Genomic DNA, 27916 nt, shown 5'->3' with positions numbered 1-27916 from the left:
GGGTGGCAAACGTGGAGGCAGGCTGGGTGGGGGTGCCGAAGCAACCTCAGGTCTGCAGCCTCTGCACACCCACCTCAGCTGGGAGCAGCAGCCACCAGGGGGCGCTGAGGAGAAGTGCTGGCACCTAGTGGGAGAGGTAAGGGCTCCCCTGGGGGCTCAGTGGGTAACAGTCTGTCTGCCAAGAGACGTGGGTTCGATCCCTAGGTTGGGAAGATCCCCTGGAGTAGGAAATGGCAACCCACTCCAGCCTTCTTGTCTGGAAAATTCCATGGACAGAGGAGCCTGACAGGCTACCGTCCGTGGATTGCAAAGACTTGAACACAGGTGAGCAAATGAGCAAGCATGCACATGAGGGATTAAGGTCCTTCCCATACGAAGGCTTATATTAACAAGAAAGAGACAGAGCCAACAGGGAGAGTGAGTGGAGGGCTGAATCGACACCTCACAGAGAAAGAAATCAAGCGGCCTATAAAAAGCCAGTGAAGGGAAAGAGATGTGTCCTGCCTGTTGGTTTTGCAAACATTTTAAAGGATCTGAGTCACCCTGTGCTGGTGACTGTGTGGGGAGGAGATCATGTTAATTGCTGTAGACTTCTTGGAAAGCAATCTGACAATAGCTCTTAAAACGTAATTCGTAAACATGGAGCCAGCACCTCCCTGGGGCCTCCTGCATGGGTGTCCATGTGCCACAGCTCATGCCATTAATGGGGGCCAGCCAGGTCATGGGGACGGCCGTCCCAGAAGCAGCACATCATTCCCAAGTGGGGTTTTGAGGGAGAAGGATGGTTGGGCTCGCAAGAGGCCTGCACGTTCTCCGTTTAAACTGAAGAGGTCACACAGATGGGTGTGTTCCTCTCACCTCCCGTGACACGTGAACCCTTTTAATTACCCGGGCAGGCCTGCTGTCCAGCCCTCACCTCCTGGGACAGCATGGGCAGAGGTGGCCCCGGCCTGCCCTCTCTACCTTCCTGCTCTCTCCAAGCCTTGCAGCGTGCACACCCCAGCCTACATGGCCACGCTCACCCCCACAACCCCACACAGTGTCCCCCGCGCGCCTGATGCCCTGCTCTGGATGTGTGCCCCAGGGGACAGAGCCACAGCACATCTGCCTTGTTTAGAACCTTCCATCACCGTCAGGATGAAACTCAGACCCACCATCTGCCCTGCTTCCAGAAAGGACACGCTGTACCAACAACTCCTTTAATAGGTTTGTGTCCAGAGTCTCATGTGAGTTCCCAGGGAGGAGTCAGAGATCAGGATTAGGAAGGCAATCATCAAAGCCACGGTGGGAGGCACCCTCCATTGGTTCCAGCCCTTGCAGTGGTCACTAGACTGGGCCAGGTCTGTCTGAGAACCGGGAAGACAGTCACGTGGACTAGACATGCTGTGTATATCAGATAGGCTCAAGGGCTGGGAAGGGAACTGTCGGTGGGGGTGGGAACCAGGATCTGTAAAGTACAGGAAAACCACCTGCAAAGGTACTTATGAGTCCTTGGCCTTGCTCCCAGGGCTGTGTGGGCTGAATCCAACCAGCACCTGCAGCAGCGGCCCAGCCCACTCCTAGACCCACCCTTAGAGTGTGGCTGAATCCCCAGCACTCTCCACAGGCCACAGACAAGACCTCAGTCTCATACAGGGTACTCGAAACATTACAGACCGGAAGAGCCATAGAGATCTTGACCAGCAGACACAGGCTGCCAGCAGGTGCCAAGGATGAGAAGCCGCGGTGTTGAAATTATCTGACGAAGACTTGGAAGAGCTGTTGTAAAGATGCTCAAATAATAAAACAGCCAGTTATTACCAGCAATGTGGGTTTATTTGGGAACAGGAAATAATTGGAATGCAAGACGAGAAAACTAAGGTGAACCATAAGCAAGTACAGAGAACAAAAGAAAGAAAGCTCTACCATAGAGAAAGGGGGTTGGAAGGGCTGTTCTAAACAGAGAGCCCATTGGAGGAAGCCGGGAGCCGGAAGTGTGGCGGCTTTCCCTGGGTCGCACGGCGACAGCCTCTCATTGGCTGAGCTGTTGCCGGGCGGGGAGAAAATCTCCCGCCTGGGGCGCAGGTCTGCACCTTCCCGTGGGGTCTGCGACCGAGGCTGCGCCGCAGGCCCTCGGGGCTTCCCGGGCGGCGCTGGTGGTAGAGAGTCGCCTTCCGGTATAGGAGACCTGGGTTTGCTCCCTGGACGGGAAGACCAAGGTCCCCACCCCAGTTCTGCCTGGAGAGTCCACGGACCGAGGAGCGGGCGCCGGTCCGGGGTCGCCAAGGGTCGGGCGTGACTGAGACCGACCCTCGGTAGGGCTGAGAGCGCCCCCTTCTGGCCTCGCGTTAAACAAGGTTTCTGCTTACTAATTTTCACATTTCCCCTCTTTGATGAAGATTTTCCTCTAAAAGTGTTGCTTATCAACACATTTTTTAAATGGATTCAGTGACTTTTTGTCAGTGCCAGGGAGGACCTTTCCTGGATATCATGTCCCTCTTGGAAGAGAGGTTGGAAAACTCTGGAGGGCACATTCAAGTAACAGAGGGGTAGGCCAGAGGTCTCAGGGATTTCCCTTCTGAAGTGTGTCTTAGAACCGTGACTGCAGCAAGGGCACACGCGACTCGGAGAGAAACAAGCACTCGGAGAAGGCGCCGTACAGGAATGACATGAAGCAATAGCTGATGAGCTTTCCCCCAAACAGGGAAACCGCAGGGACTTCTTGTTTATTTAAATTGAAGTATAGTTGATTTCCAATACTGGGTTATCAGAGACTTTCTCATTTGGGAAAGACTGTCAGTCACACAGCCTGCAGGTCACACATCCAGCCCGTGAATTTTGGTAAGATTGCAGAGTTAGTTAGTAGTCCAGATGAGAGAGGTGTGTGAGTTTCAGACCATCTAACAAGCCTGATCCTGGCGTCGGCTCAGATGTGGTCTGCTTCAGTTCCAGGAAATCTTCACTTTCAGGTCTCCAGTGGGTGTGCAGGGGTGGGCACTCTCGGCGTGTCACCTGGATCCAGAGTCTCTTCCCTGGAGCCTGTAATAGCCCAATTGGGAAAAGAATTTGAAAAAGAACGACACGTGTGTAGGTATACCTGAATCACCTTGCTGTACCCTGAAACTAACACAACATTGTCAATCAACTATGTTTCAATAGAAAACAAAACTTAAATACAGGGGCAGATTCTGAGAGGTTCAGAGCAGGAGGAAGTGGGGAGAGCTGCACGTACAAAGGCAGCTCAGTGAGAGAATTAGAAAGCGGCCGCCGAGGGCAAGGAGGAGGTGAAAGCTGAACAGAAGGGCCCGAAGAAGGTGGGGGCGCGGAGAGGCCACTGAGCACACGGGGCTGAGCACACGGGGCTGCTGAGCACATGGGGTGCTGAGTACACGGGGCTGAGCACACAGTGCTGCTGAGCACACGGGGCTGAGCACACAGGGCTGAGCACACGGGGTGCTGAGCACACGGGGCTGAGCATACGGGACTGCTGAGCACACGGGGCTGCTGAGCACATGGGGCTGAGCACACGGGGCTGCTCAGCACACGGGACTGAGCACACGGGGCTGCTCAGCACACGGGGTGCTGAGCACACGGGGCCGAGCATACGGGACTGCTGAGCACACGGGGCTGCTGAGCACATGGGGTTGAGCACACGGGGCTGCTCAGCACACGGGACTGAGCACACGGGGCTGAGCACACAGGGTGCTGAGCGCACAGGGCTGAGCGCACGAGGCTGAGCACACGGGGCTGCTGAGCACACGGCGCTGAGCACACAGGGCTCCTGAGCACACGGGGTGCTGAGCACACGGGACTGCTGAGCACACGGGGCTGAGCACATGGGGCTGAGTACACGGGGTGCTGAGCGCACGGGGCTGAGCACATGGGGCTGAGCACACAGGGCTGCTCAGCACACGGGGCTGCTGAGCACACGGGGTGCTGAGCGCACGGGGCTGAGCACACAGGGCTGAGCACACGGGGTGCTGAGCACACGGGGCTGCTCAGCACACGGGGCTGAGCACACGGGGCTGCTCAGCACACGGGGCTGAGCACACAGGGCTCCTGAGCACACAGGGTGCTGAGCACACGGGGCTGAGCACACGGGGCTGAGCACATGGGGCTGAGTACACGGGGTGCTGAGTGCACGGGGCTGAGCACACAGGGCTGCTGAGCACACGGGGTGCTGAGCACACGGGACTGCTGAGCATACGGGGTGGCTGAGCACACGGGGCTGAGCACACAGGGCTGCTGCGCGCACGGGGTGCTGAGCGCACGGGGTGCTGAGCACACGGGGCTGAGCACACAGGGCTGCTGAGCACACGGAGTGCTGAGCGCACGGGGTGCTGAGCACACGGGGCTGAGCACACAGGGCTGCTCAGCACATGGGACTGAGTGCACGGGGCTGAGCACATGGGGCTGAGCACACGGGACTGCTGAGCACACGGGGTGCTGAGCGCATGGGGCTGAGCACACGGGGCTGAGCACACAGGACTGCTGAGCACACGGGGCTGCTGAGCACACAGGGTGCTGAGCGCATGGGGCTGAGCACACAGGGCTGCTGAGCACACGGGGTGCTGAGCACACGGGACTGCTGAGCATACAGGGTGGCTGAGCACACGGGGCTGAGCACACGGGGCTGCTGAGCACACGGGGCTGCTGAGCACACGGGGTGCTGAGCGCACGGGGCTGAGCACACGGGGCTGAGCACATGGGGCTGCTGAGCACACGGGGTGCTGAGCGCACAGGGCTGAGCACACAGGGCTGCTGAGCACACGGGACTGCTGAGCATACGGGGTGGCTGAGCACACGGGGCTGAGCACACGGGGCTGCTGAGCACATGGGATGCTGAGCACACGGGGCAGCTGAATACATGGGGCTGAGCACATGGGGCGGCTGAGCACACGGGGCGGCTGAGCACACGGGACTGCTGAGCACACGAGACTGTTGAGCACACGAGGCTGAGCACATGGGGCTGCCGAGCACACAGGCTGCTTTGTCCAGAGGCAGAGGAGGCAGGAGGGGAGAGGCCTCTGGATCCATTTTGCATATCTCAATTATCTGTTTGCCTCAGTTAATTTAAAAATTGTATTTTGCTAATAGGCAATTTTATAATCTTGATAACACTTAGAAACCTCAAAGTACCAATAATAATAGGAATTCCATATAGTTTTGAAAATTTTTAGAGCATGGCTGTCCAATTTATCTTTAAGAAAAGTAAACTTGGGAAATTTAAGAGTTCCCCCTAATGACTGTTAGTGTTCTAAATTACTTTTGGTAAAGTTAGTCCATTTAATTAGAAGTGTGCCTGAGGAGGGACCACAATTTTTAAACATAAAGCTGTCTGAAGGGGGTAGAGGGGACACCATCAAAACATTTAAATGACTAGAATCCCTTATCCTAGAGATTTTTCTCTACAGCAAAGGAAACATTTTCTAAATAGCGCAGTTCCAGTAGGAATAGCTCAGTTCCAAAGGAGTTGGACAAAAGATTTAGCAGCACGGTTTCAGTAGGAACACCCTGGTTTCAAGAGATGTGCCACAGCACCAGACAAATGCTCTAAGAAAAGATGAACCTTTTAAATACAGGATGAAAGCTTCAAAAATGGTGTATCTCCAATAACACCTGGAGAGCCTCAAAACACAGAAAGAGTGGAACTTGAGTCCAGGAGAAAACTTACCTTAAACTCTAGGGTCAGCAAGAAAGCAGTGAGCTCCCTGGGCTCTGTGAGTTCACACTGGTTTGCTCACTACATTGGAGTTATCAGGGGTCCTTTCTGGATCCCACTTCTGACACCAAGTAATGTTGACCTAAAACAGTCAAACAGCCAGTTATTTTACCAGCAAAAATGGTTTATTTGGGACTAGCAAAGAGTTACAATTCAGGGTGTACATTCTGTGGTGAGCCATCGGTCAGCCCAGAGAACAGGAGAGGAACTGTCTTTTACAGAGAAGGGAAGTTGGGAGGGGCTGTTTAAAGCAAAGAATCCGTTGCAGGAAGCTGGGAGTTGAACGTGTGGAGATGGTGAAGTAAAGATAGTCTCAGATGAAGGAAAACTAAGAGGCTTTGAAGGCAGCAGATGCGGACTAAAAAGACAATACAGGGAGATTCTTCAGACATAAATCAATCAGTTCAGTCTCTCAGTCGTGTCCGACTCTGTGAACCCATGGACTGAGGCATGCCAAACTTCGCTGTCCGTCCCTATCTCCTGGACTTTGCTCAAACTCATGTCCATGGAGTTGGTGATGCCATCCAACCATCTCGTCCTCTGTCATCCCCTTCTCCTTCTGCCTGCAATCTTTCCCAGTATCAGGGTCTTTTCCTATGAGTCAGTTCTTTGCATCAGGTGGCCAAAGTATTGCAGTTTGAGCTTCAGCATCAGTCCTTCCAATGAATATTCAGGACTGATTTCCTTTAGTATGGACTGGTTTGATTTCCTTGCAGTCCAAGGACTCTCAAGAGTCTTCTCCGACACCACAGTTTGAAAGCATCAATTCTTTGTCACTCAGCTTTCTTTATGGTCCAACTCTCACATCCATACATGACCACTGGAAGAACCAGTGTCCCAAGAAGGAAATCTGGAACACTGGGATTAAGGAAGAGCAACAGACGTGATGATGTTTTCTCCTCTCAGGTTCTTTCAAATATGCTGGACAATAAAAGCAAAAGCTGCGGCATTGTTCAGGGGAATTTCAGTGTCAGTCAGCGTGTCACGCGAGACAGCTGCGGCACAAAAGGCGGAGGGAAGGCGGCTAAAGTGTCGCAGGAGACGGGTGCAGCCAGAGTCACAGCAGAAAGACCTAAGGCCACTCAGAAACGTTCCTGACGACCCAGACGAAGGCCACTCAGAAACGTTCCTGACGACCCAGACGAAGGCACACTCAGAAACGTTCCTGACGACCCAGACGAAGGCCACTCAGAACTGCTCCTGACGACCCAGACGAAGGCAAGAAAGGTGAAAGGGAGAGATGAGACAGAACCCACCAAAATAATAAAATGCTAGAATAAATTCAAGTTACCATCTTGAATTGAATTCCCAATGTCAGTTGACTTACGTGATAGCTCAGCTGGTAAGGAATCCCCCTGCAATGCAGGAGACCCCAGTTCAATACCAGGGTTGGGAAGATCCCCTGGAGAAGGGAAAGCTACCCACTCCAGTATTCTAGCTTAGAGAATTCTATGGACTATATAGTCCCTGGGGTCACAAAGAGTCGGATATTTTCAGGTGACTTACCAAATTAAAATTATCCATAATTACAGCAGGTGTAAATGGATTTCTCTCATAGCCTAGGAAAATGCAGGGTTTTAGGAACTGAGAATCAGAAACAGATGAAGACCAAATATTCATTTCTCATTATAAATTACAATTTCTAAACCTTACTTCAAATATAATGATACATAGATTAAAGTAGAAGGATGAAAGATGATATACTTGCAAAACTAATCGGAAGAAGACAGGAGTGAGCGGTTTTGTTAATGCCACACAACAGAAGCTTTGGAACAAAGAGAATTACGGAGGATAAAGAGGATAATATATTGATAAAACTGACAATTCTTCAAGAAGCCATAACAATTCTAAAAGTATGCACCTAAAAAGAGAGCTTTAATAGAAAAAACTTTTTGAAGCACAAATGGACAGAACTAAAAGTAGAAATAGGGACTCCCTGGTGTCCCTGGCTAAGGCTCTGAGCTCCCAATGCAGAGGGCCTGAGGTTGATTCCTGGTCAGGGAACTGGATCCCACACGCTGCAAGTCAGAGCTTGTGTGCCACACTAAAGATCCCACGCGCTGCAAGGAAGACCTGGTGCAGCCAGAGGAGTAAAGGTTAACAAAGAAAGTAGAAGCAGACAACTCTGAGACTCCCCTCGTGGCCCAGCAGTTGCGACTCTGAGCTTCTCCTCCAAGAGGTGTGGGTTTGATGCCTGTTCAGGGAAATAAGATTCCACATGCTGTGTGGTGTGGCCAAAAAGTGAAAAAGAAAAGGAAATAGATAAACTCTCAATTATAGTTGGAGTCAGCAGTTCTTTGGGCTTCCTCAGTGACTCAACGGTAAAGAATCTGCTTGCAATGCAGGAGACTCAAGACACATGGGTTCAATCCCTGGGTCGGGAAGATCCCTTGGAGGAAGGCTTAGCAACCCACTCCAGTATTCTTGCCTGGAGAATCCCATGGGCAGAGGAGCCTGGCGGGCTACAGTCCAGGGGGTCCCATACACACAGCAGTGCTTCTCCCTCAGTAATAGATAAAGCTTATAGACAGAAGAACAGCAAGGATATAAAATAAGTGAACAATACTATCAACCAACTGGACATAGTGTCACGCACAGCACGACCCACACAGCAGCAGCAGGGTGTGCGTCCTTCTCAAGCGCCCAAGGAACATCCAAATAAAGCACGTCCTGATTAAAAAAAAAACCCGAGCAAATTTAAGATGATCAAAAACATACAAAGCATGTCCTCTGACTATAACAGAATTAGAACAGAAATCAGTAAGAGAAGGATGTCAGAAAACTGTTTAATTAGTTAGGAATTAAACACCAAAATCCTAAATAATCCATGGATCAAAGAGGAAATCGAAAGAGGAACTTAAAATATTTTTAACTGAATGCAATTAAAATGGAGCATGTAAGAAAATTAAGAGATGCAGCTGAAACAGTGCTTAGAGGGAAATTTCTAGTACAAATACTTACATTAGAAAAGAAGTCTCAAATCAGTCATCTAAGCTTCCACCTTAAATTAGAAAAGAAAAAGCAATGTAAACCCAAATCATGCAGAAAAGAGGAAAGACATGTAGTGTTTATCGTTCAGTCGCTAAGTTGTGTCGTACTCTTTGCAAAACCATGGAGCGCAGCACACCAGGCTCCTCTGGCTTCCGTCGTCTCCTGGAGTTTGCGCACGTTCCTGTCCATTGAGCTGGTGGTGCTGTTACTATTCCCCCTCTGCCACTCCCTTCTCCTCCTGCCCTCAATCTTTCCCAGCATCAAGGTCCTTTCTCCGGGTGGCCAGAGTATTGGAGCTTCAGCTTCTGTCAACAACTCCAGTGAATATTCAGGGTTAATTTCTTTCAGGATTGACTGGTTTGGTCTCCTTGTAGTCCAAAGGACTCTTACGGGTCTTCTCCAGCATCACAATTCGAAAAGCATCCATTCTTCTGCACTGAGCCTCCTTTAGGGTCCAGCTCTCGCATCTGTACACGACAACTGGAAAAACCGTATCTGACTATACGGGCCTTTGTGGGCAAAGTGATGTCTTGTTTTTTACACACTGTCTAACTTTCCTTCCGAGGAGTGGCTGCTGTCACTGCACACAGTGGTTTTGGAGCCCCCCCCACCAAAACAAAATCTTCCGGTTTCTACTTTTTCCCCATCTATTTGCCATGAATGATGGGACCAGGTGTTATGATCTTAGTTTTTTGAATGTTGAATTTCAAGCTGGCTTTTTCACTCCCTCATCAAGAGGCTTTTCGGGTCGTCTGCACTTTCCGCCATTATAGTGGTGTGTCTGCATACCTGAGGTTGTTGACATTTCTCTTGGCAATCTTGATTCCAGCCTGTGATTCATCCAGCCCAGCATTTTGCGTGAGGTACTCTACACACAAGTTAGATAAGCAGGGTGACAGTCATACAGCCTTGAAGTACTCCTTCCCCAATTTCGAACCAGTCTGTCGTTCCACGTCTAGTTCTGTTGCTTTTTGACCTGCATACAGGTTTCTCAGGAGACAAGTAAGATGGCCTGGCACTCCAGTCTTTTAAAGAACTTTCCACAGTTTGTTGTGATGCACACAGTCAAAGGCTTTAGCGTAGTTAATGAAGCAGAAGTAGATGGTTTTCTGGAACTCCCTTGCTTTCTCCATGATCTAAAGAATGTTGGTAATTTGATCTCTGGTTCTTCTGCCTTTTCTAAACCCAGGTTGTACGTCTGGAAGTTCTCATTTCACATACTGCTGAAGCCTAGCTTGAAGGATTTTGAGCATAATCTTACTAGCATGTGTAAGAGCAGAAATCAAAAGAATTTGGAAACCAAAAAAAAGAAAAAATTGTGAAACAAAAAAAATTGGTAGACCTCTAGCAACAGAACAGCAAAAAAAAAAAATTGCAGGCCCAAAGACAGTGTCAGGAATGAGAGAGGTCTGTCAGTGCAAACATGGCAAGCAGGTAGGGAAGGAAGGCTCTGGGTAATTCTGTTGACAGCAAGTCAATAACTGGAGTGACGCGGACCGAGTCCCCAAAAGCCACAAACCACCAAAACTCACGTGTCGTGAACCGGATAGGTCCATTAGCCTTATCACCATGGAAGAAATTGACTCTGCAATTAAATATCTTCTGAAAAAGCAAGTCTCAGATGGTTTCCCTGGAAATTACACAAAACATTTAAAGAAGGAGACTAGAAATCCCTTCCAGGAGATGAAGGGGGAAGGAAGCTTCCCCACCCATTCAGCATCAGCCCAGCACTGTGAACACAGCTGCAGAAATCCTCCAGATACACTTCTTCTTCTGTTCTGTAGAGTCACTGCAAGCCCCAAGTCAGCCGACACTGAACCACTGCTCCCGGGGGAAATACAGGCTCAGATTCCCGAAAGCTCACAAGTACAAACAGATGGCTCGAAACTGACCGTGAAAGGGACACTTGTTCACAGTGGGAGCTGAAACAGGAAGGCAGTGTTGCCTCGTTGAACCTCGGCTGAGGACGGGCGGGCCAAGTCACTCGTGTTGGCTGCTCCGCTCGTGCCCACAAATGCCCACCAAGGGGATTACAAAAGCAGTTTGAGGTTGGTAGGCAACATTGCAAGTACAAAATCCACGAATAATGAGACCCGACTGTGTTAGTAAACAAAATCCAGTAATATAAAAAGAAAATAGCGCACCACAAACCGTGAAGTTTATCCCGGTTCAGTAGTCAAGAAAATCAACGCAACGCACCACACCGTGTTCAAAGGAAAACCACACGAATGTACGGATGGATGCAGACAAGCACGTGCTGAAATACAGAACTCATTCGTGATGGGAACTGGCAAAGGAGGCCCCTGCAGCGACGCCGTGCCTCAGGGCGCTTCAGGCCGGACGAGGCTCCCGCCTCCACGCGGCGGCGTCTTGGCTCACAGTCTGCGAGCAAGGGCAGGAAGAGCCACCACGCGGGGAGGCGGCGCCGCTGCCCCGGGTCCGTGACTGCCGCGCCCCAGGGAGCTACAGACTCCTAAACCCTAAATAGAGAGAAGATACACTGTGCTCGAGGATTGAGAGGCTCAAAATTGTAAAGACACCAATTTTCCACAAAGTGATCGTAGATTTTTGGCATAACACCAACGAAACTTCCAGATTGTTCTGTACTTAGTGAGGGGCCGACTGTAAGTTTACCTGGAAGGGCATAGGAACTACATGTTTCTTCTTTCAAGCATGGAGAATGTCTATTTCCATCCTGCTACCTCCAAAAGAGGGGCTTTCCTGACGGCTCAGCGGTAAAGTATCCCCCGGGAATGCAGGAAGCCCAGGAGATGAGGGTGCGATCCCTGGGTTGGGAAGATCCCTTGGAGGAGGAAATGGCAAGCCACTCCAGTATTCCTGCCTGAAAAATCCCGTGGACAGAGGATCTTGGTGGGCTACAGTCCCTAGGGTTTCACAGAGTCGTACACAGCTGAGGAGTAAGCATGCGGGAACTAGAACAGCTAAAACCATTTTGAAAAAGAAGATTGCAGTTGGAGGCTCATATTGCACAGTATTAACTGTGAGGCTGCGTAATCGAGACAGCCTCAGGGACGAGAGACGCAGCGGAGAAACGGGCCCTCCGCGCAGGGCCGTTTATACGGAGGTGCAGAGGCCTTCACAGAGAAAGGGTGGTTTTCTTAAATTTTATTGAAGTATTGTTGTTTGTGATGTTTCATTGTTTTTGATGCTGAGTACGACTCTATGTTATGTTTACCCTGATAGCTCAGTTGGTAAAGAATCCACCTGCAACGCAGGAGACCCTGGTTCGATTCCGGGGTCAGGAAGATCCCCTGGAGAAAGGAAAGGCTACCCGCTCCAGTATTCTGGCCTGGAGAATTCGACGGACTGTGCAGCCCATGGGGTCGCAGAGAGTCAGGCACAACTGAGCGACTTTCACTTCACTCACCGTTGTTTCCATTTTGTGTTACTTTCTCCTGCACAGCAGCGTGCCTCAGTTACACACACGGACAATCTTGGTCACACTCTTTTCCATTCTGGCTTATCACAGGATACTGAATACAGCTCCCTGGGGTGCGCAGCGGGACCTTGTTGTTTCTCTGTCCTGTAGGTGAGAGTTTCATCCACTGACCCCAAGCGCCCAGCCCTTCCCTCCCCGCTTGGCAACCACAGTTCGTTTGTGTTTCACAGGTTGACTCGTATTTCAGATCCCACATGAAGTGCTAGCGTGTGATACTTGTCTTTGCGTCTCTGACTCACTTCACTTAGTCTGATAATCTCCAGATCCATCCCTGTTGCTGCAAATGGCATCATTTCATTCTTTTTGATGCTGGGTACTACGCTACTGGATATATAAATATATGTGGGCACCACATCTTCTTTGGAAAGGATGGTGCCAGTGCCTCTGCCATCCACACGCAGAAGAGGTGGATGTGATGAAGTCACACCTCTTAGAATAATTCAGAATGGCTCATTGATCAAACCACATCATGAGACTAGGAGACTTAAGGAGAAAGAAATCTTCATGACCGGGGTTAGGCGAAGAGTTCTTGGTAACAACACAAAAAGACCATCCACAAAAGAACACGCTGATAAATTTGATTGCATCAAGAAGTTAGGAATTGCTCTGTGAAATACACAGCTGAGACAAGCTACAGACTGAGAAGGTGTTTGCAAACCTCATACAGGAGAAGGAGCTGCACGTAGAATATATACCTGCTGCTGCTGCTGAGTCGCTTCAGCGTGGCCGACTCTGTGCGACCCCACAGATGGCAGCCCACCAGGCCCCGCCGTCCCTGGGATTCTCCAGGCAAGAACACTGGAGTGGGGTGCCATTTCCTCCTCCAACGCGTGTAAGTGAAAAGTGAAAGTGAAGTTGCTCAGTCGTATCTGACCCTCAGCGACCCCATGGACTGCAGCCTTCCAGGCTCCTCCATCCATAGGACTTTCCAGGCAAGAGTACTGGACTGGGGTGTCATTGCCTTCTCCAAATATATAAAGAACTCTCTAAACTCAACAGGAAGCAATCAAATGGTCCAATTAAAAGACATGAGACTGCGCCCGAGAGGGTCACGGGTGCAGATGCAGATGTAGGGAGGCACTCGGTCCCCAGCCCCGTGTGAACGGAATCCGCAGGAGGCCTGACTACACGTCAGATCGGCTGAGAGGAAGAGCTGTGACAGGGACGCCCGAAGGACACAGAGAAGCTGCAGAGGAGCGAGCTCTCGCGTGGGAGAGCCTCTGGGCTTTTAAACCTGTTTTATTCGTCTGTTTGCTGCGTCGGGTCTCCGTTGCCACGTGTGGGAACTTTAGTTTCAGCGCACAGACTCTACTTGTGGCTCGTGGCCTTAGCTGCCCGGTGGCATGTGGAACCTTAGTTCCCTGACCAGGGATCAAACCCCCGTGCCCTGGGGTCCGTGGGCAGTTCTGAGGTGAACCCAGTGGTCAGTCCCCAGGCGGGCAGTGAAGCACAGGTGCCGTGAAGCCTGCGTGTGCTCGTCCGTGGCCGCGCCTCGCAGCTGGGGAGCGGGATCCCGCGGCCTCCAGCGCGGGGGGCTCAGCTCCCTGGGGCAGCCCGGCTCCTCGCAGGCCCCGGGAGCTGCCGGGTCTCCCTCGAGCTGAGGGAAGAAGCCAGGCTCGGTCGTTTCTGACTCCCTCACAAGGACAAATCATCAGCAAGGGGAGCCGAGAGCTGGGGGCTGGGCCGGGCCGTAGGGAGCGCTGGAGAACCTCGCCGGGCCGCTGTGGTCACACGAATGGACACGTGTGCACAGAAAAGCAGCAACTTCACTGCACGGGGGGAACAGCCTGACCCTCCCCCTCCTGCCTTCCGGCCTTTGCGCGGGTTGAGTCCTGGGCCTCAGGCCTTTGCAGTCACCTGACTCTGACCTGCCCTTTGCCCAGTCCTGGCGCCATCCTCTGCTGGGGAAGGGTGGGGTCAGAGGCAAAGTCCGAGCAGCTCCCAGGAGGGACCCCTCTGTGCGGGGGCCAGGTGGTGACCCTGGGTGGGGGCAGGCAGCAGGGGCCGTCACCTGCCGGGTGGTGACCAGGCTGGGGGGGCGGTGACGGGGGTGGGGTGGCAGCAGGTGGACAGCGCCGGGCAGGCGCCCGAGAGCCAGCAGCCGGTCCAGCTCCCTCCTCACGGCCTCCCACTGCTCATCGACAGCCCAGGTGAGGGGCGCTCGGGCTGTGGGGGCATCCACCCAGCTCCTGCCCACCCCCGGGGGCTCAGGGCACTGTGTGCCCTGGAGGTGGGTGTGGGGTGGGGTCCTGGTGTCCCTGGTTCCTGCCCGTCTCTGACGTGGCCTGCGGCTCGGGGACAGAGGCTGGGTCCCGTGGGGACAGCGACTCAGGCAGGTCACCCGCCCTCTCTGATCCTTGGTCTTCGCCCCTTAAAACGGGAACATGACCTCGCTCGGAGGCCCCACTCCCGTGCTGGCCGGGGGCCCGGGGCCCGGCGATCGGCCAGGAGGAGGAAGCCTCCGGGAGCATCTGCGTTCCTGCAGACATGGACGCGGCACAAAGTCCGCGACCTCAGGGTCCTGGTGACCTGATCACTTCCTCTGGCAGCACGGCCGCCGGCCCAAGGCTCCTGGTGACTCCTGTGCCCTGGCCCTGCTCAGGGACGTGGGGTAGGGCTGGCGAGGCCTCGGACGCTGAGCTGGTGTTCAGCCACCGGTGAACCTCTCTGCTGGGTCGGCCTGGGCCCACTGCCGAGGGTCAGTTGTGGGCCCACTGCCGAGGGTCAGTCGTGGGGCCGGGAAAAATGTCAGAATCAGATCAGAGAGGCGCAAGGTCGGGCTTTTAAACAGAAACCAGATGCCTCTGTTCAGAGCTCCTCGGCCCTTGGGAGAGACAACGCACTTCCCGGGACCCTCCTGACCTCGTTCACCAGGCTCCAAGCGGGCAGCTTGGCAACAGTGGGGTGGCCAGGCAGTTTCCTGTCCCAATCTGGTTCAGGCCTGACCTCAGGGCTCTTAGAAAACACCCTGGGAGAGGCCTGGGGTGGGGGCCTCAGGGAGGAGCCTGGTAGGTGGGAGAGGTGGGGTCCTGGGTCCCTGAGGTCAGTGTGGAGCTGGCAGTCCTGCCCGGTGGGGGATAGGAGGGGAGCAGGGTCCTAGGGGTGGGGGGAGAGGGGCTCCCAAACAACACGGGGGTGGCTCTCTGGCCCCTGGTGTGACCCCAGCGCCCCCTCTGCGCTGTATGTGGCCGGCTAGCTTGCCAGACCGGGCATCCTGGCGCCTGGCCCCTGCAGCCGTCTGATGCCATGCACGGGGCGGGCACCCCGGCTCTACAGCGCGGTCCTTGGCCCTGCCCGTCGACCAGCAGGAGTGGGCTGCCTGAGCCCCGGGGAGGACGAGGGGCGCTGCAGCCAGTGGAGTCGGGGTGCCCCCGCGGCCCCACGGGTGCCAGTCCTGCCCCCCAGCATGGGGCTGACCTGGAAGCAGCGGGTCTTCACGGCTCTGCTGGGCGCCGCAGCGGTCTCAGGCCTCACCGCGCTGCTTCTCGTCCTGGTGGGGACCATGAACGTCCTCCTGCCTCCAGACACCAAGGTGTGCCCCTGGGCCCTCCCGGAGAGGCTGGGCTGGGCCGCGCCTGCCCCCACGCCCTCCTGACCCCGGTGTCACCCCCAGTTTGGGATCGTGTTCGACGCTGGGTCCTCCCACACGTCCCTCTTTGTGTATCAGTGGCCGGCCAACAAGGAGAACGACACCGGCATAGTCAGCCAGGCCCTGGCCTGCCAGGCGGAAGGTCAGTGGACAGTCTGCCGGTGGTGGGCGGGGCTGGGAGCTGCCAGCCACTGCCCGACTGGGCTCTCAGCCGGACGGGGCTTTGGGAAGCGGTGGTGCAGGCTGGAGCCGGGCAGTAGGGAATCAACCTGACGGAAAAGGGCTCAGAGAGCTCTGTGAGTCTCCCAAGGGGCCCAGCTGGTCAGTGGGTGCTGGGCCGAGGCTCTGGCATGGGCTCTCCTGAGCCTCTCCCCGTGTGCCTCCAACCCCCTCCTCCATCTCTTGTAAGGACACTGGTCGTCGGGTTTAGGGCCCACCCAGGGAAGCCAGGTCATCTCGTCTTCAGACCCCTAACTTAATTACACCTGCAGGGACCTTTTTGCAAACACAGTCCCCTTTGCAGGCTCCGAGGGTGAGGACGGGGACTCGTCTTTGCAGGGCGACCTTTGCACCTCCCTCGGGCCTGCTCAGCTCCGCCAGCCTCGGGGCCTGGGGCCTCACCTTGGGTGCTGTGTTCCAGGGCCTGGAATCTCGTCTTACGCCTCCGACCCTGCGCGGGTTGGCGAGAGCCTGCAGGGCTGCCTGGAGGAGGCGCTAGCACTGATCCCAAAGGCCAAGCATCATGAGACACCCATGTTCCTGGGGGCCACTGCAGGCATGCGGCTGCTCAGGTGAGGGGCTGGCGTGGGGTCCACGTGCCCCTGGGGCTGAGGCACCACCCAGGTCGGTGAACAGGGGCAGCTCCCGCCAACTCTGCCCCACCCTCCCTGTGCAGCCGCAAGAATCGCTCCCAGGCGGAGGACGTGTTCGCCGCGGTCAGCCGGGCCCTGGGCCAGTCACCGGTGGACTTCCGGGGCGCAGAGCTCCTGACGGGGCAGGACGAAGGCGCCTTTGGTTGGATCACCATCAACTACATCCTTGGCCTGCTGGTGAAGGTGCCACAGGCGGCCCCAGGGCGGGAGGCCATGGGGGCGGGGCTGTGGCCCACGCGGCCGGGCAGGGACTCAGTGCCCCCGTCCGTGCCCAGTACTCCTTCTCTGGAGAGTGGATCCGGCCCCTGGAGGAGACGCTGGTGGGCGCCCTGGACATGGGTGGGGCCTCCACCCAGATTACCTTTGTACCTGGAGGCCCCATCCTGGACAAGACCGCCCAGGCCACCTTCCGCCTCTACGGTGCCGACCACACCGTCTACACCCACAGCTACCTCTGCTTCGGGCGCGACCAGGCGCTGAGCAGGGTGCTGGCCGAGCTGGTGCAGGTGGGCTTGCGTCCTGGGGCAGGGCGGGGGGCCGGCCCGGCCGGGGCTCTGAGCGGACCCGTCCTCCCGCAGGCCAGCACGGGCCTCCTGATCCGCCACCCCTGCTACCACAGCGGCTACCGGGGCACGCTGGCCCTGGCGTCCCTGTATGAGTCGCCCTGCGCCCCGGCAGCGCCCCCCGACCTCAGCCAGAACCTCACCGTGGAGGGCACGGGGAACCCCGGGGCCTGCGTCGAGGCCCTCCGGAAGCTCTTCAATTTCTCCAGCTGTGACGGCCGAGAAGACTGTGCCTTCGCCGGGGTCTACCAGCCCCCCGTGCAGGGCCAGTTCTACGTGAGCCCCCCAGCCTGCCCTTGGGACCCAGCTTCCTCCCGGAGGCTGAGGGTCCCAACCCCTGGCGCCCTTGGGGAGCCTGGGACCCCGGGTGGGGAGGGTTAGGGCTGCATCCGGCTCGTCCTGGGCCCCTGCCCCTGGGCACCACCCACAAGGGCACATCGCCCTTCCCCACAGGCTTTCTCCAACTTCTACTACACCTTCAACTTCCTGAACCTCACCTCCAAGCCGTCACTGAGTGGGGCCAAAGCCACCATCTGGGAGTTCTGCCTGCGGCCCTGGAAGCTGGTGGGTGGGCCCCGGGCTGCAGACTCACCAAGGGGGGCGGGGGTGCCTCCGAGCGGGACCTTCCCTGGGCGGGGGTCAGGAGAGGGGTTCACTGGGCTCCCAGCCCACAGGTGGAGGCGAGCGCGCCCCCGGGCCAGGACCGCTGGCTGCGGGACTACTGTGCCTCGGGCCTATACATCCTCACGCTCCTGGTCGAGGGCTACGGGTTCAGTGAGGAGACCTGGGGAGGCATCGAGTTCCGCCAGCAGGTGACAGCTGGGGGCCTGGGGGGCTGGGGAAGGGTGGGCCTCCAGGGCCGAAGCCCCGCGGCCCTGACCTGAGCCCCGGCTGGGGTGTGGCCCGCAGGCCGGCGGCGCTGACATCGGCTGGACGCTGGGCTACATGCTGAACCTGACCAACCTGATCCCGGCCGAGGCGCCCGCCCAGGGTTGGGCACAGAGCTTCGGCGTCTGGGTGGCCGGGGTCGTCTTCGTGGTGCTGACGCTCGCGGCCACCCTGGGTGCCGTGGCAGTGCAGGTCTTCTGGCTCCAGGACTAGGCCTGCGGCCCCTGCTGCCGCCACCCAGGCCCAGCGCCCTCCCCATCAGGAGCCTTGGCCTTCGTCCTGGGGGCTCCGGCCAGCCACCAGACGGCCCCCTTCTGCCCCCGGGGTCGCCCTGGCTGTGGAGGCTGTGGAGCCCCGACCACCGCCCCTGGCTCCCAGCACCCCAGCCTGTTTCCCGGGACCCTCTGCACAGAAACCAGGCTGTCGGGACCTGAGCGGCACCTGGATTGGTGGCGGCAGACTGACGGGTGTAGGGCCAGCTCTGGCCTGGGGTGGGGGTGCCTGCTGGAGCCAGAGCGGCTGGCTCTTTGGGAGGGGTTGGCCGTGGGCCATGGGGTCTCTGGCAGAGCCGGTGTCCAGCTCCGTGGGGTTCTCCTGAGCAGCCCACCTGCACCCCTGGAAGCCCAGTCAGGCCGAGACAGGTCACGCGTGGGACGCAAATGCCTTTATTAAACCCTCCCCGCCACAGCCTCTTCCGCCGAGCTTCTCAGGCGCGCCGCGCAGCTGGGACAGTGAAACTCTTGGGGAAGATGCCAATGTGGCCGTCACAGTGGCCCTCCAGCCACGCCTGGTCCACTGTGGGCGTTGGGTCGTTACTGCGTCTGTGTGCAGACCCTGGTCGGGCACCCCCCGGCCCGGGCAGCGCAGGCTCTACCTTCACACAGGACATCCACGGTGTCTCCTGGCTGCAAGGCCAGATCCTCGGGCCTCTGGGCAGAATAGACGTGCTGGGCCACCACCTGGTAGAGGACCGGCCGGCCGCCCACTCCCTGTGGCAGGATGAGGGCTGGAGGGTGAGCTCAGCCCCGGGAGAAGGGCCAGCCGTCCCTGCGCCCACCCTGCTCACCCGGCACTGCAGCTGCAGACCCCCAGGGCCGGCCGCGTCCCGCCAGGCTCTCTGCAGTGCCTCCTCCCCAGAGAGGGGCACCCAGCGCCCATCCTCGCTGGGGTCTTGGTAACTGCAAAGAGATGCCTCAGAGGGGGCCGCGCAGGCGAGGGGCTTCAGAGGGTGCTGAGCTCTGACCTCGAAAACCTCTGACGGGCCGGGCCCTCCTGCAGGGCAAGGCCAAGAGGTGGCCAGCCCGGAGCCCCCTTCCCGCCCTGCACATCGTCCCAGCCCACCTGAGCTGGGCACGCTGGGCGTGGGGGGGCAGGGCCTGGCTCATCAGGGCCCGCAGACTGGACAGGTCAGCTCCTCTCGGGGCCGTCAGGCTCAGGGTGAGGGCACACTGCACGGTGACGGTCGCCAAGGACTCAGAGCGCCCCGGAGCCGCTCCCTGGGTGCAGGCAGAACGGTGTCTGGGCCCCAAGGCCCCAGGTCCGGCTGGGGTGGGCTTCCAGCCCAGGGGGCAGGGCAGGGGCGGAGAGGTGGCAGGGCGGGGCCACGACTTGGGAGGCTTCCTCGGCTGGATAGGAGAGGGGCCTGGCCTCGGGGAGTGAGGGTGACGTGAGAGCTGCTGGCTCTTACCCCTGTGCTGGCGGCCTCGGAGGAGGAGCCAGGGCTGGGCCCCCCGGCTGCCAGCAGCCCTGCAGGGAGAAAGGAGGGGGCAGCCAGGGAGTCAGGTGACTGCTGTCCCCTGAGGGGAGCAAGTCAGAGTGGGGGCTGCTGGCACCCCGCCCCGGGAACCACAAGGCCACCAGCTTCCTCTGTGGAGGACACAGCAGCTGCTCCCAGCACTCCCCCTAGACGCCTGCCTGGGCCCTGAGAGCACCCCGCCCCCCAGGGGGCCCTCACACCCGGCCCTGCACGGGGCCTCACCTGAAGGAAGCTGCTGGCCAGCGTGTTCCCCGTGGGCACTCTGCAAGGAAAGCCACAAGCTGGGGCTCTGCTGGGCCTCAGGTCGGGGCAGAGGGCGGGGGCGGGGGCTCTGCTGGGCCCAGCAGACCCGGGAGGGTGAGGGGCACGGCCTGCAAGATGGCCCAGCCGGGCAGGAGGCCACCAGCTCAGCCCTGTCATGGGTCAGTCTGGAGCGTGAACCAGATCCCTATGGACAGGAGATGACAGACAGGCCGCCGTGCCTGTGGGTGCGGACCTGTCTTCCCCTGGCCAGCCAGGAGGTGGCGGCTGCAGCTGAGGGGTCCCAGCCAGCCCGGGAGGCTAGGGCTGAAGTCAGGGACCCGCTGGACATCACTCTGTGCCGGGACTGCAAGCCGCGGGCGTGCTGCGGGCGGGACGACACAGAGTCCCCAGCCCAGGCCGCCTGACCCGCGGACGGAGACCCCGACTTCAGGGTGGGCCGAGAGGGCTGAGTTTGCACACGAAGCGTTTGGATTTCTATCAGATTTGCCGGCTGCTAAAAGCAGTCAGGGAGCTGCTGTCGTTCTGTCTGGAAGGCTAGCGCTGAGCACAGCGGTCATGAACCAACGGCTTTCAAGAACACCAATCAGCCCAGCGAGTGACCCGGCCGCTTTCTCTGTGGTTAACTCTAACTCCCTCATGGCGGCCTCACCGCTCCTGGCGCCCCACCCCTCAAGGCACACCTGCCCTGAGGAGCCCCGGCCAACCCCTCCTCAGCTGCACGCAGCCCCTGGGGCATCTCGGGGAGTCCTGCGCCCAGCAAGGAAGGCCGGGCGCCCCAGCTGAGGGGCGGAAGCCTCACAGCTCTGATGCATGCACTGCAGCCTCTCCCAGGTCTGGGCTGGGGAGCACCCCCCTCTCCCTTCTGAGCACCTGTGAACGTCTGTGTGTCCCCGACCCCTGGCATCTGGTTGCTGCGGCTGGCTCCCACCCGGCCCCTGGCCTGCCTAAGGAAGCCAAAGCCCTGTCCCCAGCAGGCGATGAGGCAAGCTGCCTGGCCTGAGACGCCCTGCTGGGGCTGGTCCCCCAAGCCCAGCCTGGGGTGGGGGTCTTGCAAATGCTGTGGCCCCTGCCTGCCCCACCGGGGCTCACCCACCTTGTGGGTGACCAGCGTGCCACGGTCGTGCTGCCTAGCCTGGCCGGAGCTGACCTCCATCTCCGTGTCAGTAGGTGTCCTGGGGCTGCAGGGGGTGTCAGCTCTGCCGGGGGCAGTGTCACGGGCCCTGGAGGGGAGGGGCCCTCGTTCCCAGGCCTCACCCACGGGCAAGGCCTCCTGAAAGGTGGGCCTGCAGAGCCCCGAGCTGGAGAGGAGCACCCCACTCAGAGGGCCACCTGCAAAGCTGCGTCTGGTGGGCTTTTCCTGCAGCCTGTGGCCAGCTGCACCCCACCGGTGCCTCTGGTGCCCCCTGGCCTGAGCAGGGGTGGGCTCTCCCCCTGGGGGCAGGATGGGCTCGGGACAGATGGGAAGGCTGAGCGAGGCAGGACGCCCCCCACCACACTGGGACCCTGGACAGTCTGGAAAGGGGACAGGCCATGCTGGCCCCCGGTCCCTGGCCCTGAGTGGCCACAGCAGGTCTGCCCAGGAGCTCCAGCGTCAGGCCGCGAGGCAGGCCTCGCAGGGCCCCTGCTGATAGGAGAAGTGGGTGCCGACCCCTTCCTACCGTGCAGCAGCCCGAGGCCTGGCTTCACCACGCACGTCCAGAGCCTGTGGGCACAGATGACCCCTCCTCAGGACGCAGACCCCCCAGGAACCCCGGGGGCCAGGGGGCAAGGTCTCACCAGGATGGGCTGCCCCCTGAGTCTAGATCGGAGGGACACAGGGAGCCCCGGGGAGGCTTCAGGCACCCTTAAGGGTAGAGAATTCAGGAGGCCCCGACCTGCAAATGCCAGAGGAGACGCGGGGGGCGGGAGGCGGCTCGCCTACCTGTGGCTGCGGCGGGGCGACCCCGTGGGAGTCGGTGGGGAGGGCGGAGGCCAGCACCTGTGAGCGTCAGCAGGGGCAGCCGCCTCAGCGGTGCCCGGCCCGCTGCCCACCTGCACCCCAAGTCCCCACCTGCCTGGTAGGCCTGCCGGAGCCTTGCTCATCTATGTGACTTATTTCCAGTACCACTTTTAAAATGTTCTTATTTCATAGAAACAGTCACCTCCTGTGGTAAGGGCTCCAAGTGGGTGGATTAATGCAGCTCAGAAGCGCCTCCTCCAGGCAGCCCTCCAGCTAAGACACCCAGTGCCTGGCCCTGGGTGACTGGGGCGTCAGGGGCCCAGGCCACAGCTGGAGACCAGAGTGAGCCTTCCTTTGTGCACAGGGAGCCCTCTTTCCCCGCACACCAGCCCACCCTGGGGTGAGCTGCACCCCATCAGCCAGCAATTTTGCTGGTGCTGCTTGCCCGGACCCCGGGCTGGGCAGAGGTGGCCGTGCCAGACCACCCTGTTCCTCCAGGGTCCTGCCCCCTGAGGCCGAAACGCAGGGCGAGGTTGAAGCCAGGGGAGCGAGGCTGGGGCTGAGGCAGGCAGGGCCATGCTGGCTGGGGATCTGCAGCGGCTTCCGTGGCTCCGCCTCCAGGTCCCAGGACCCATCCGTGAGCCCGTCTAGAGGCACTGCTGACCCGGGAGCCTTGTGCCCCGCTCCCACCCCAAGGCCTCGATGGCTCCAGCGCTCGGGACAGTGTGAGCTCAACAGGGCCTGGCCGCCCGCCCTGCGGCCTGCTGGCGCCGCTGGCCCTGAGCCCTGGGCCCAAGCAGTGAGAAGCCGCCCCCCTTACCTTGGCCTTGCCCAGGAAATCCACAGGCTCCAGGTGCTCCACGTGCCGCCTACGGGGCCGGAAGACCTCACCCCTGGGGACCTGCCGAGGCTGCAGGGGGACCTGCTTCTGGAGGGGGCCAGGGCAGCCCTGAGCGCCGGGAGCCACCCGGGGCCTCAGAGCAGGACGGCCCACTCCCCAGCTCCCATGGCCTGTGGGAGGCCAACCCCCTGCAAGGCACATGGGTCCCCTACCTCCAGACGTTTCTTTATCTCATATAGTTGGTCTTGGGGGGCCAGATGAATGTGAGCCCCAAACCTGCAGGCTGTGGGCCTGGCAAGCCCCCCGAGTCAGCTCAGGAGCCTGGCTCCCCTTGCCCGTCCCTTACCTGCACTTGGCCCAGGGCGACGTCCAGGCCGTTGCGGGCCCCTTCCGGCCCCTTGGAGATGGCGTCCCCCAGGCTGCAGGCAGCCTCTGCCCAGAGCCCCAGCTGGCTCTGCACCGCAGCCATGTTGAACAGCACCTGAGGGGGTGGGGAGGCGGGGCGGGGTGACGACAGGCCCAGCACTCCCCTCCCCCACAGGGCCACCACCTGGCCCCACCCAACCCTGCACTGGTCCAGCCCCTGAGCTGCCCAGACACAGTGGCCCAGGGCTCTTCCAGGTGCCCCCTGGCTCCCGCCCTGGGGTGGGCTCTGCCTGCCTGGTTTCTCTCTGGACCCCCCCAGCCAGAGCCGACCAGCCCTCCCTTCTTTTCTTCTGCTCTGAACGTCAGGCCATGTCCCATCTCTGGAAGCATCTGCTCAGCCTTCACGCCTGTCCTGCGTTTAGCCTGACCCCTTCCTGCCTGTGCTGCCCTGTTCCCTGAAACCGCAAGAGTCTGGGGCGCTATCTGAGGGTCACCTCTTGTCCGGCCCTCCCCTCCCACGCTGGGCAATAGCAGTCAAGTCGTCCAGTGCTGCCGGGAGGACGGAGCACTGCCCGGGGCAGCCTCTGCCCCCGCGCTCTGCAGGGACTGTGCGCTCCTAGAGCCGCTGCCACGGGGCTGCCCGGGCCACAGACGCCAAGCCCAAACCCCGCCCTGCAAGCCAGGGCTGGGGCCTGGCCCACCCTGCTGGGACTCCCCCACGGCTGACCTACTGGACACTGTGGCTCCCAGAGGCTGCAAGGCGGCGTGTTTCTGGGAGCGGTGGGAGCACCTCCCAAGCCTTTCTGTCAGTGCCAGCCACTTCCCAGGAGGCCAGGAACTGAGCCAAGCACCAAGCCCAGGGCAGGAACGCCAGGGCCCACTGCCAGGCCAGCTCCTGCCCTGCCCACCCTGCCACCTCTCACTGACTTCTGACACTGCCCTCTCCTGCTGGGATTTTGGGGCCCCTCTGGCCAGAGGGAGCACCTCACTTAACTCGGGCCCACCTGCCTCGGTGACAAAACAACAGGGCCCAGAGGGCGGGGCCTGCAGCCCTGGAAGGACCTCCCCCAGGCTGCCCACCCACAGGCAGCCCCCAGGGCCCAGCCACACGGCCTCCTGGTGGCCCGCTCCCCGCACGCTCACCTCCCAGGCTTGCAGCTTGAACCGCAGGCCCAGCTGGGTGTAGTCGATGGCGGTGTTGTCCCTCAGCTGGGCCAGGGTGCGCTGAAAGTCGGACAGGGCCTCCATGAACCTGTGGGCAGTAGGGGAGCCTGGCATGGGGGCCCCGGGTGGCCCCAGGGCGAGGGCTCCACCTTGGCCCGGACTCGCCCCCCGCCCCAGCCCCTCCTGCAGCGCGGAGGCAGCGATGGTCGGCAGGCCTCAGCACACAGGGTCCACACAGACGGGCTGTGCAGCCCGTGGGCTCCTCCGCCTGCACCCCAGGCCCTCTCCCGAACCTCAGGGTGCAGAGTGCCCTAGGCGTGTCCTGCCTGCTTCCGGGGTCTCTGTCTCGCAGGCCTCCCCACCCAGACCCTGGCTGGAAGCCCCAGCCCCGACCAGGATTCTCATCGCCCCTGGGGAGGCTTCCGGGCTGATGAGAAGGAGGTCACCCTGGAGCCCAGCCACCCTGTGTAGGGCCTTCTATGGGCGCCAGGCCTGCCCTGCAGCTCTGATTCCTTCTCTGGGAAGGGCCTGGCGCAGAGAGCCGGGTGGGCAGAGGACCCTCCCCCAACACCGCCGAGTCCTGGGATGCGCCATTCCTCCATCCCTTTCCTGGGTTTCCCGAAGGCAGAATGGGCAGAATCATGCCGTCCCTGCAGTCCAGGGTGTAGGAACAGAGGAGGGGAGCCAGCAGAAGTGCTCTGTGACCCTCTTCCGCACAGAGCCCAGGGTCACTGTGCAGCCGGGTGTGGGGACAGAGAGACACGCCCCCACGTGACACAATCCTGTCCCCGGGCTCCAGGGAACAGCCCAGGGGGAGCTGGCCAGAGGAGGTGACCATAGGCAGAGAGGAGCACAGGAAGGACTCTGCAGAGACAAAGGGCCGTCAGAAAAGGAAGAGGGGACGTCTGTGTTCACCTCTCCAGCTGGAAGTTGGCCACTCCGCGCTGGAGGAAGCCGACAGCCAAGCAGGCATCCTTGGTCACCGCCTGGTCAAATGCCTGCGGACAGAAATGTCTGTGGACTGCTCGGGCCTGTAATCCCATCACCCCCGTGTCACAGACGGGGATGCCCAGCAGTGGTCAAGGAAGCCCTCGGGCCACATGATGGTCACCTGCAAGAGAAAGTCTCCCTCGCCTGCCCAGGGGCCTCTGAGTCCAAGGGGCGCAGGTGTCACGGCCTCAGTGCAAGCCTGCCTGGACTCCCCAGGTGTTTTCTGGTGACCGCTCAGGGGTAGTTAGGTGGCAGCACAGACCAACATGTTAACCACGAGGACAAGGAAACGCCCAGCACGTTGACAATAGTTGCCTCCACGGGAGGGAGTCATGCTAAGACTGTTGTGTCCTTCAAGCCCTAGTTTTGGTAGTTCACACAAAAAGACACACGTCTCACCTGTTAGAATCAGAAAAGAACAGCACGAAAGTCTTAATATGTGCGTGAAGCCCAGCTCTTCCTGAAACTGAACTCAGAAATGATGTCGTCTATAAGGACAGCAGCCATCAGTTAAACACAAGCAAAAGGAGTGCATCCAGCAGCCATCAAGTTAACTACAGGCAACTGGAGGGTGTCATGGTCCCACTCTAACAAACCTGGCTGAGTGGGGGCTTGTTGAGCTGAGTCTGACCAAGGTTGAGGGTCAGCACTCGGGCACTGATGTGGCCGCTCAGCACAAGGGAAACCCTTTTATCCTGCCACATAGAGCGGCCAGATAGGAGCTTCTGGGGGGCTCCTGCCAGAGACGGAGCCCCAGCTCCCCTCACCCTGTCCAAATCAGCTTTATTGATTGTAGCTGTTCCATCTGCTTTTTAAAAATTTCCAACAAATATGCCTCTGCTACTCCATCTCCAATTAGGGTGGAGGAGAATTTAACATGCACACCCTTGGCCGGGAACCTCTGTTCCCTCTCTGATTAAATCGAGGTTTAGAGGAGGGAGTGGCTGGACTGGCCTCATTCCACTGACCCCGTGGCGTCCAGTGATGGCATCCCCATTGCTGGATAACATTTTAACACTGACATTGCTGCTGAGATAACTGTAGATTCGAACACATGTGAGGAATGACAGGGCAGGCCCCTTGGACCTGTTTTCGGTAGTCGTCGCCGTTGGCCTGAACGATGCGGGAACCTGGCTTTTTCTGGGGGCCCTCGGGGACACAAGCAGTGTGCAGGGTGCTACTGCTTTCTGTCATCGCCCATGGGATATGCACCACCGTGATGAACCTGGAGGCTTGAAGGGCAGGCATGGCCCTGCCAGGCCCTCAGCAGAGGCAGGTGTGTGCGTGCCCGTGCATACATCTGGCTCTCGGTTCTGCTTTGGGGAGTGGGTGGGGGACAGGTGAGCACACAGATCTGGGGTTTAGGCACCAACCAGAGACTGTCTCCTGGCTGTCGCCACAGGTGTCTGCTGAAGATCTGACCCAAAGCCTGCACCTCAGCAACCCTCCCAGCCCCATCCAGCCTCGAGCCTCTGCAGGTACATTAGCACCTCCATCAAGAGCACCCGAGCCAGTGCGCATTTGGCCTTTCTGCAGGACAGCAGAGTGGGGCAAACGGTCCCCACAAGTGGAGGCTGTGCTGGAGCCTTGCGACCCCATCCTGGCCCTGACGCAGCTCAACAGGGTCCCCCCTGGACACACACAGGTCCCACTTGCATGGGTGTTCGCTGAAGCAGAACGCTGGGGTGGGGGGAGTGCCCAGGTCGCCATCAGGGAAGAAGGGTGGGAGCCCTGGGCTCACCCCTGCAGCTATGGCACCACGCATTGCCACCCCACCCCTCCAGCCCTGGCCACCAGGAGCAGAGAGCTGCATCCCCTGAGGTGGAGTCTCTGCGACCAAGCCTGGGGGCCCCCTGGCTCACCCGCAGCGCGGCCTCCGGGTCCCCGGCCAGCAGGTGCACGCAGCCCACGTTGAAGCTCACCCTGGCGGGCGGCTCCGAGATGCTCGAGAAGAGGCGAAGGGCGCAGTCCCAGTCCCCGCGCGCCACGGCCTGCGCGCCCTGGTGCCAGTCGCGCAGCAGGTCCCCGAGCGAGGCCATGGTGGAGTGGACCCCGCCTGGCCCCACGCGGAAGTCGGCGCTTCCCGGCCGGATCGCGGGAGGCGCAGGGGGCGGTCGTGAGGGTCCTGCCTCGGCCCGGGGGTGCTGGGGGCAGAGCACCGCGGGGCCGCGGCTCTGGAATCCGGAGACCAGCGCGGGCCGAGGGGGCCCTTCGAGGCGGACAGAAGGGGCGAGGGCACGCTCCTGCGCCAGGTACTTGGTGCGGGCGGGGCGGAGCGCCAGGTGCGTCAGGGGCGCCAGGTAGGCCCGCAAGCCCCGCCCCTCCTGACCACGCCCCCACTGGAGGCCCGTCCCCGTCCCCGAGTCGGCCCCGCCCTCCTGGACTTTAGCCCAGAGCTCCCGCGCCGGCGCTTTCCCGCCGCCGCTGACAGCTCGGAGTCGGCCTCGGTGCGCTGGGGAAAACCATCCGGGGCCGCCTCTGGCGCCGCTGCCGCGGCCGCGCTAAGGTTCCGGGCGGACCCTGCCGTGTCAG

General features: G+C 59.3%; 3 protein-coding genes and 1 long non-coding RNA gene across 38 annotated transcripts in view; 2 read left to right on the top strand and 2 right to left on the bottom strand.

Moving 5' to 3' along the window:
* Nucleotides 1-2661: 2661 nt before the first annotated feature.
* Nucleotides 2662-15705, bottom strand: LOC139185937 (uncharacterized). 8 transcript variants are annotated; one of them, XR_011569535.1, is made up of 8 exons: nt 15570-15705; nt 12081-12236; nt 10837-10949; nt 10225-10322; nt 8663-8702; nt 7208-7260; nt 5654-5783; nt 2662-3018 (listed from the first exon to the last, which is right to left on the bottom strand). It is a non-coding gene; the product is annotated as an uncharacterized lncRNA (long non-coding RNA). The 8 variants fall into 8 exon arrangements; XR_011569537.1 differs by lacking the exon at nt 10837-10949 and having other exon boundaries at nt 7208-7285; XR_011569534.1 differs by lacking the exon at nt 10837-10949.
* ENTPD8 (ectonucleoside triphosphate diphosphohydrolase 8) lies at nt 14191-18751 on the top strand. 9 transcript variants are annotated; one of them, XM_070799773.1, is made up of 9 exons: nt 14191-14302; nt 15429-15684; nt 15766-15883; nt 16382-16532; nt 16637-16796; nt 16889-17452; nt 17630-17740; nt 17851-17988; nt 18086-18751. In XM_070799773.1, exons 2-9 carry the CDS (start codon nt 15559-15561, stop codon nt 18275-18277), a joined length of 1560 nt encoding a protein of 519 aa, XP_070655874.1. In that variant the 5' UTR covers nt 14191-14302; nt 15429-15558; the 3' UTR covers nt 18278-18751. The 9 variants fall into 9 exon arrangements, with proteins under 9 accessions (XP_070655874.1, XP_070655879.1, XP_070655875.1 ...); XM_070799778.1 differs by having other exon boundaries at nt 14207-14302; nt 15461-15684; XM_070799774.1 differs by lacking the exon at nt 14191-14302 and adding an exon at nt 14702-14850.
* Nucleotides 18707-27768, bottom strand: NOXA1 (NADPH oxidase activator 1). Of its 16 annotated transcripts, XM_070799792.1 has the most exons (15): nt 27247-27380; nt 25506-25783; nt 25310-25392; nt 24374-24482; nt 23211-23345; nt 22844-22951; nt 22006-22062; nt 21743-21786; nt 21178-21382; nt 20043-20082; nt 19752-19810; nt 19406-19560; nt 19131-19242; nt 18939-19053; nt 18714-18859 (listed from the first exon to the last, which is right to left on the bottom strand). In XM_070799792.1, the coding sequence occupies exons 4-15, from the start codon at nt 24476-24478 to the stop codon at nt 18771-18773; spliced, it is 1224 nt and encodes a 407-aa protein (XP_070655893.1). In that variant the 5' UTR covers nt 24479-24482; nt 25310-25392; nt 25506-25783; nt 27247-27380; the 3' UTR covers nt 18714-18770. The 16 variants fall into 16 exon arrangements, with proteins under 16 accessions (XP_070655883.1, XP_070655893.1, XP_070655880.1 ...); XM_070799779.1 differs by lacking the exon at nt 25506-25783 and having other exon boundaries at nt 27247-27768; XM_070799784.1 differs by lacking the exon at nt 25506-25783 and having other exon boundaries at nt 18714-18851; nt 27247-27768.
* EXD3 (exonuclease 3'-5' domain containing 3) overlaps nt 27761-27916 on the top strand; it is a 77564-nt gene continuing 77408 nt past the window's right edge. For 4 of the 5 annotated variants that reach the window (XM_070799765.1, XM_070799764.1, XM_070799762.1 and 1 more), the window contains exon 1: nt 27769-27916. The gene's annotated coding sequence lies outside the window, so the exon portion shown is untranslated. The other variant, XM_070799767.1, reaches the window with a different exon arrangement.

This window comes from Bos indicus, chromosome 11 (assembly GCF_029378745.1).
Source record: "Bos indicus isolate NIAB-ARS_2022 breed Sahiwal x Tharparkar chromosome 11, NIAB-ARS_B.indTharparkar_mat_pri_1.0, whole genome shotgun sequence".
NCBI lineage: Eukaryota > Metazoa > Chordata > Mammalia > Artiodactyla > Bovidae > Bos > Bos indicus.
This window is presented reverse-complemented; position numbering and strand designations above follow the sequence as displayed.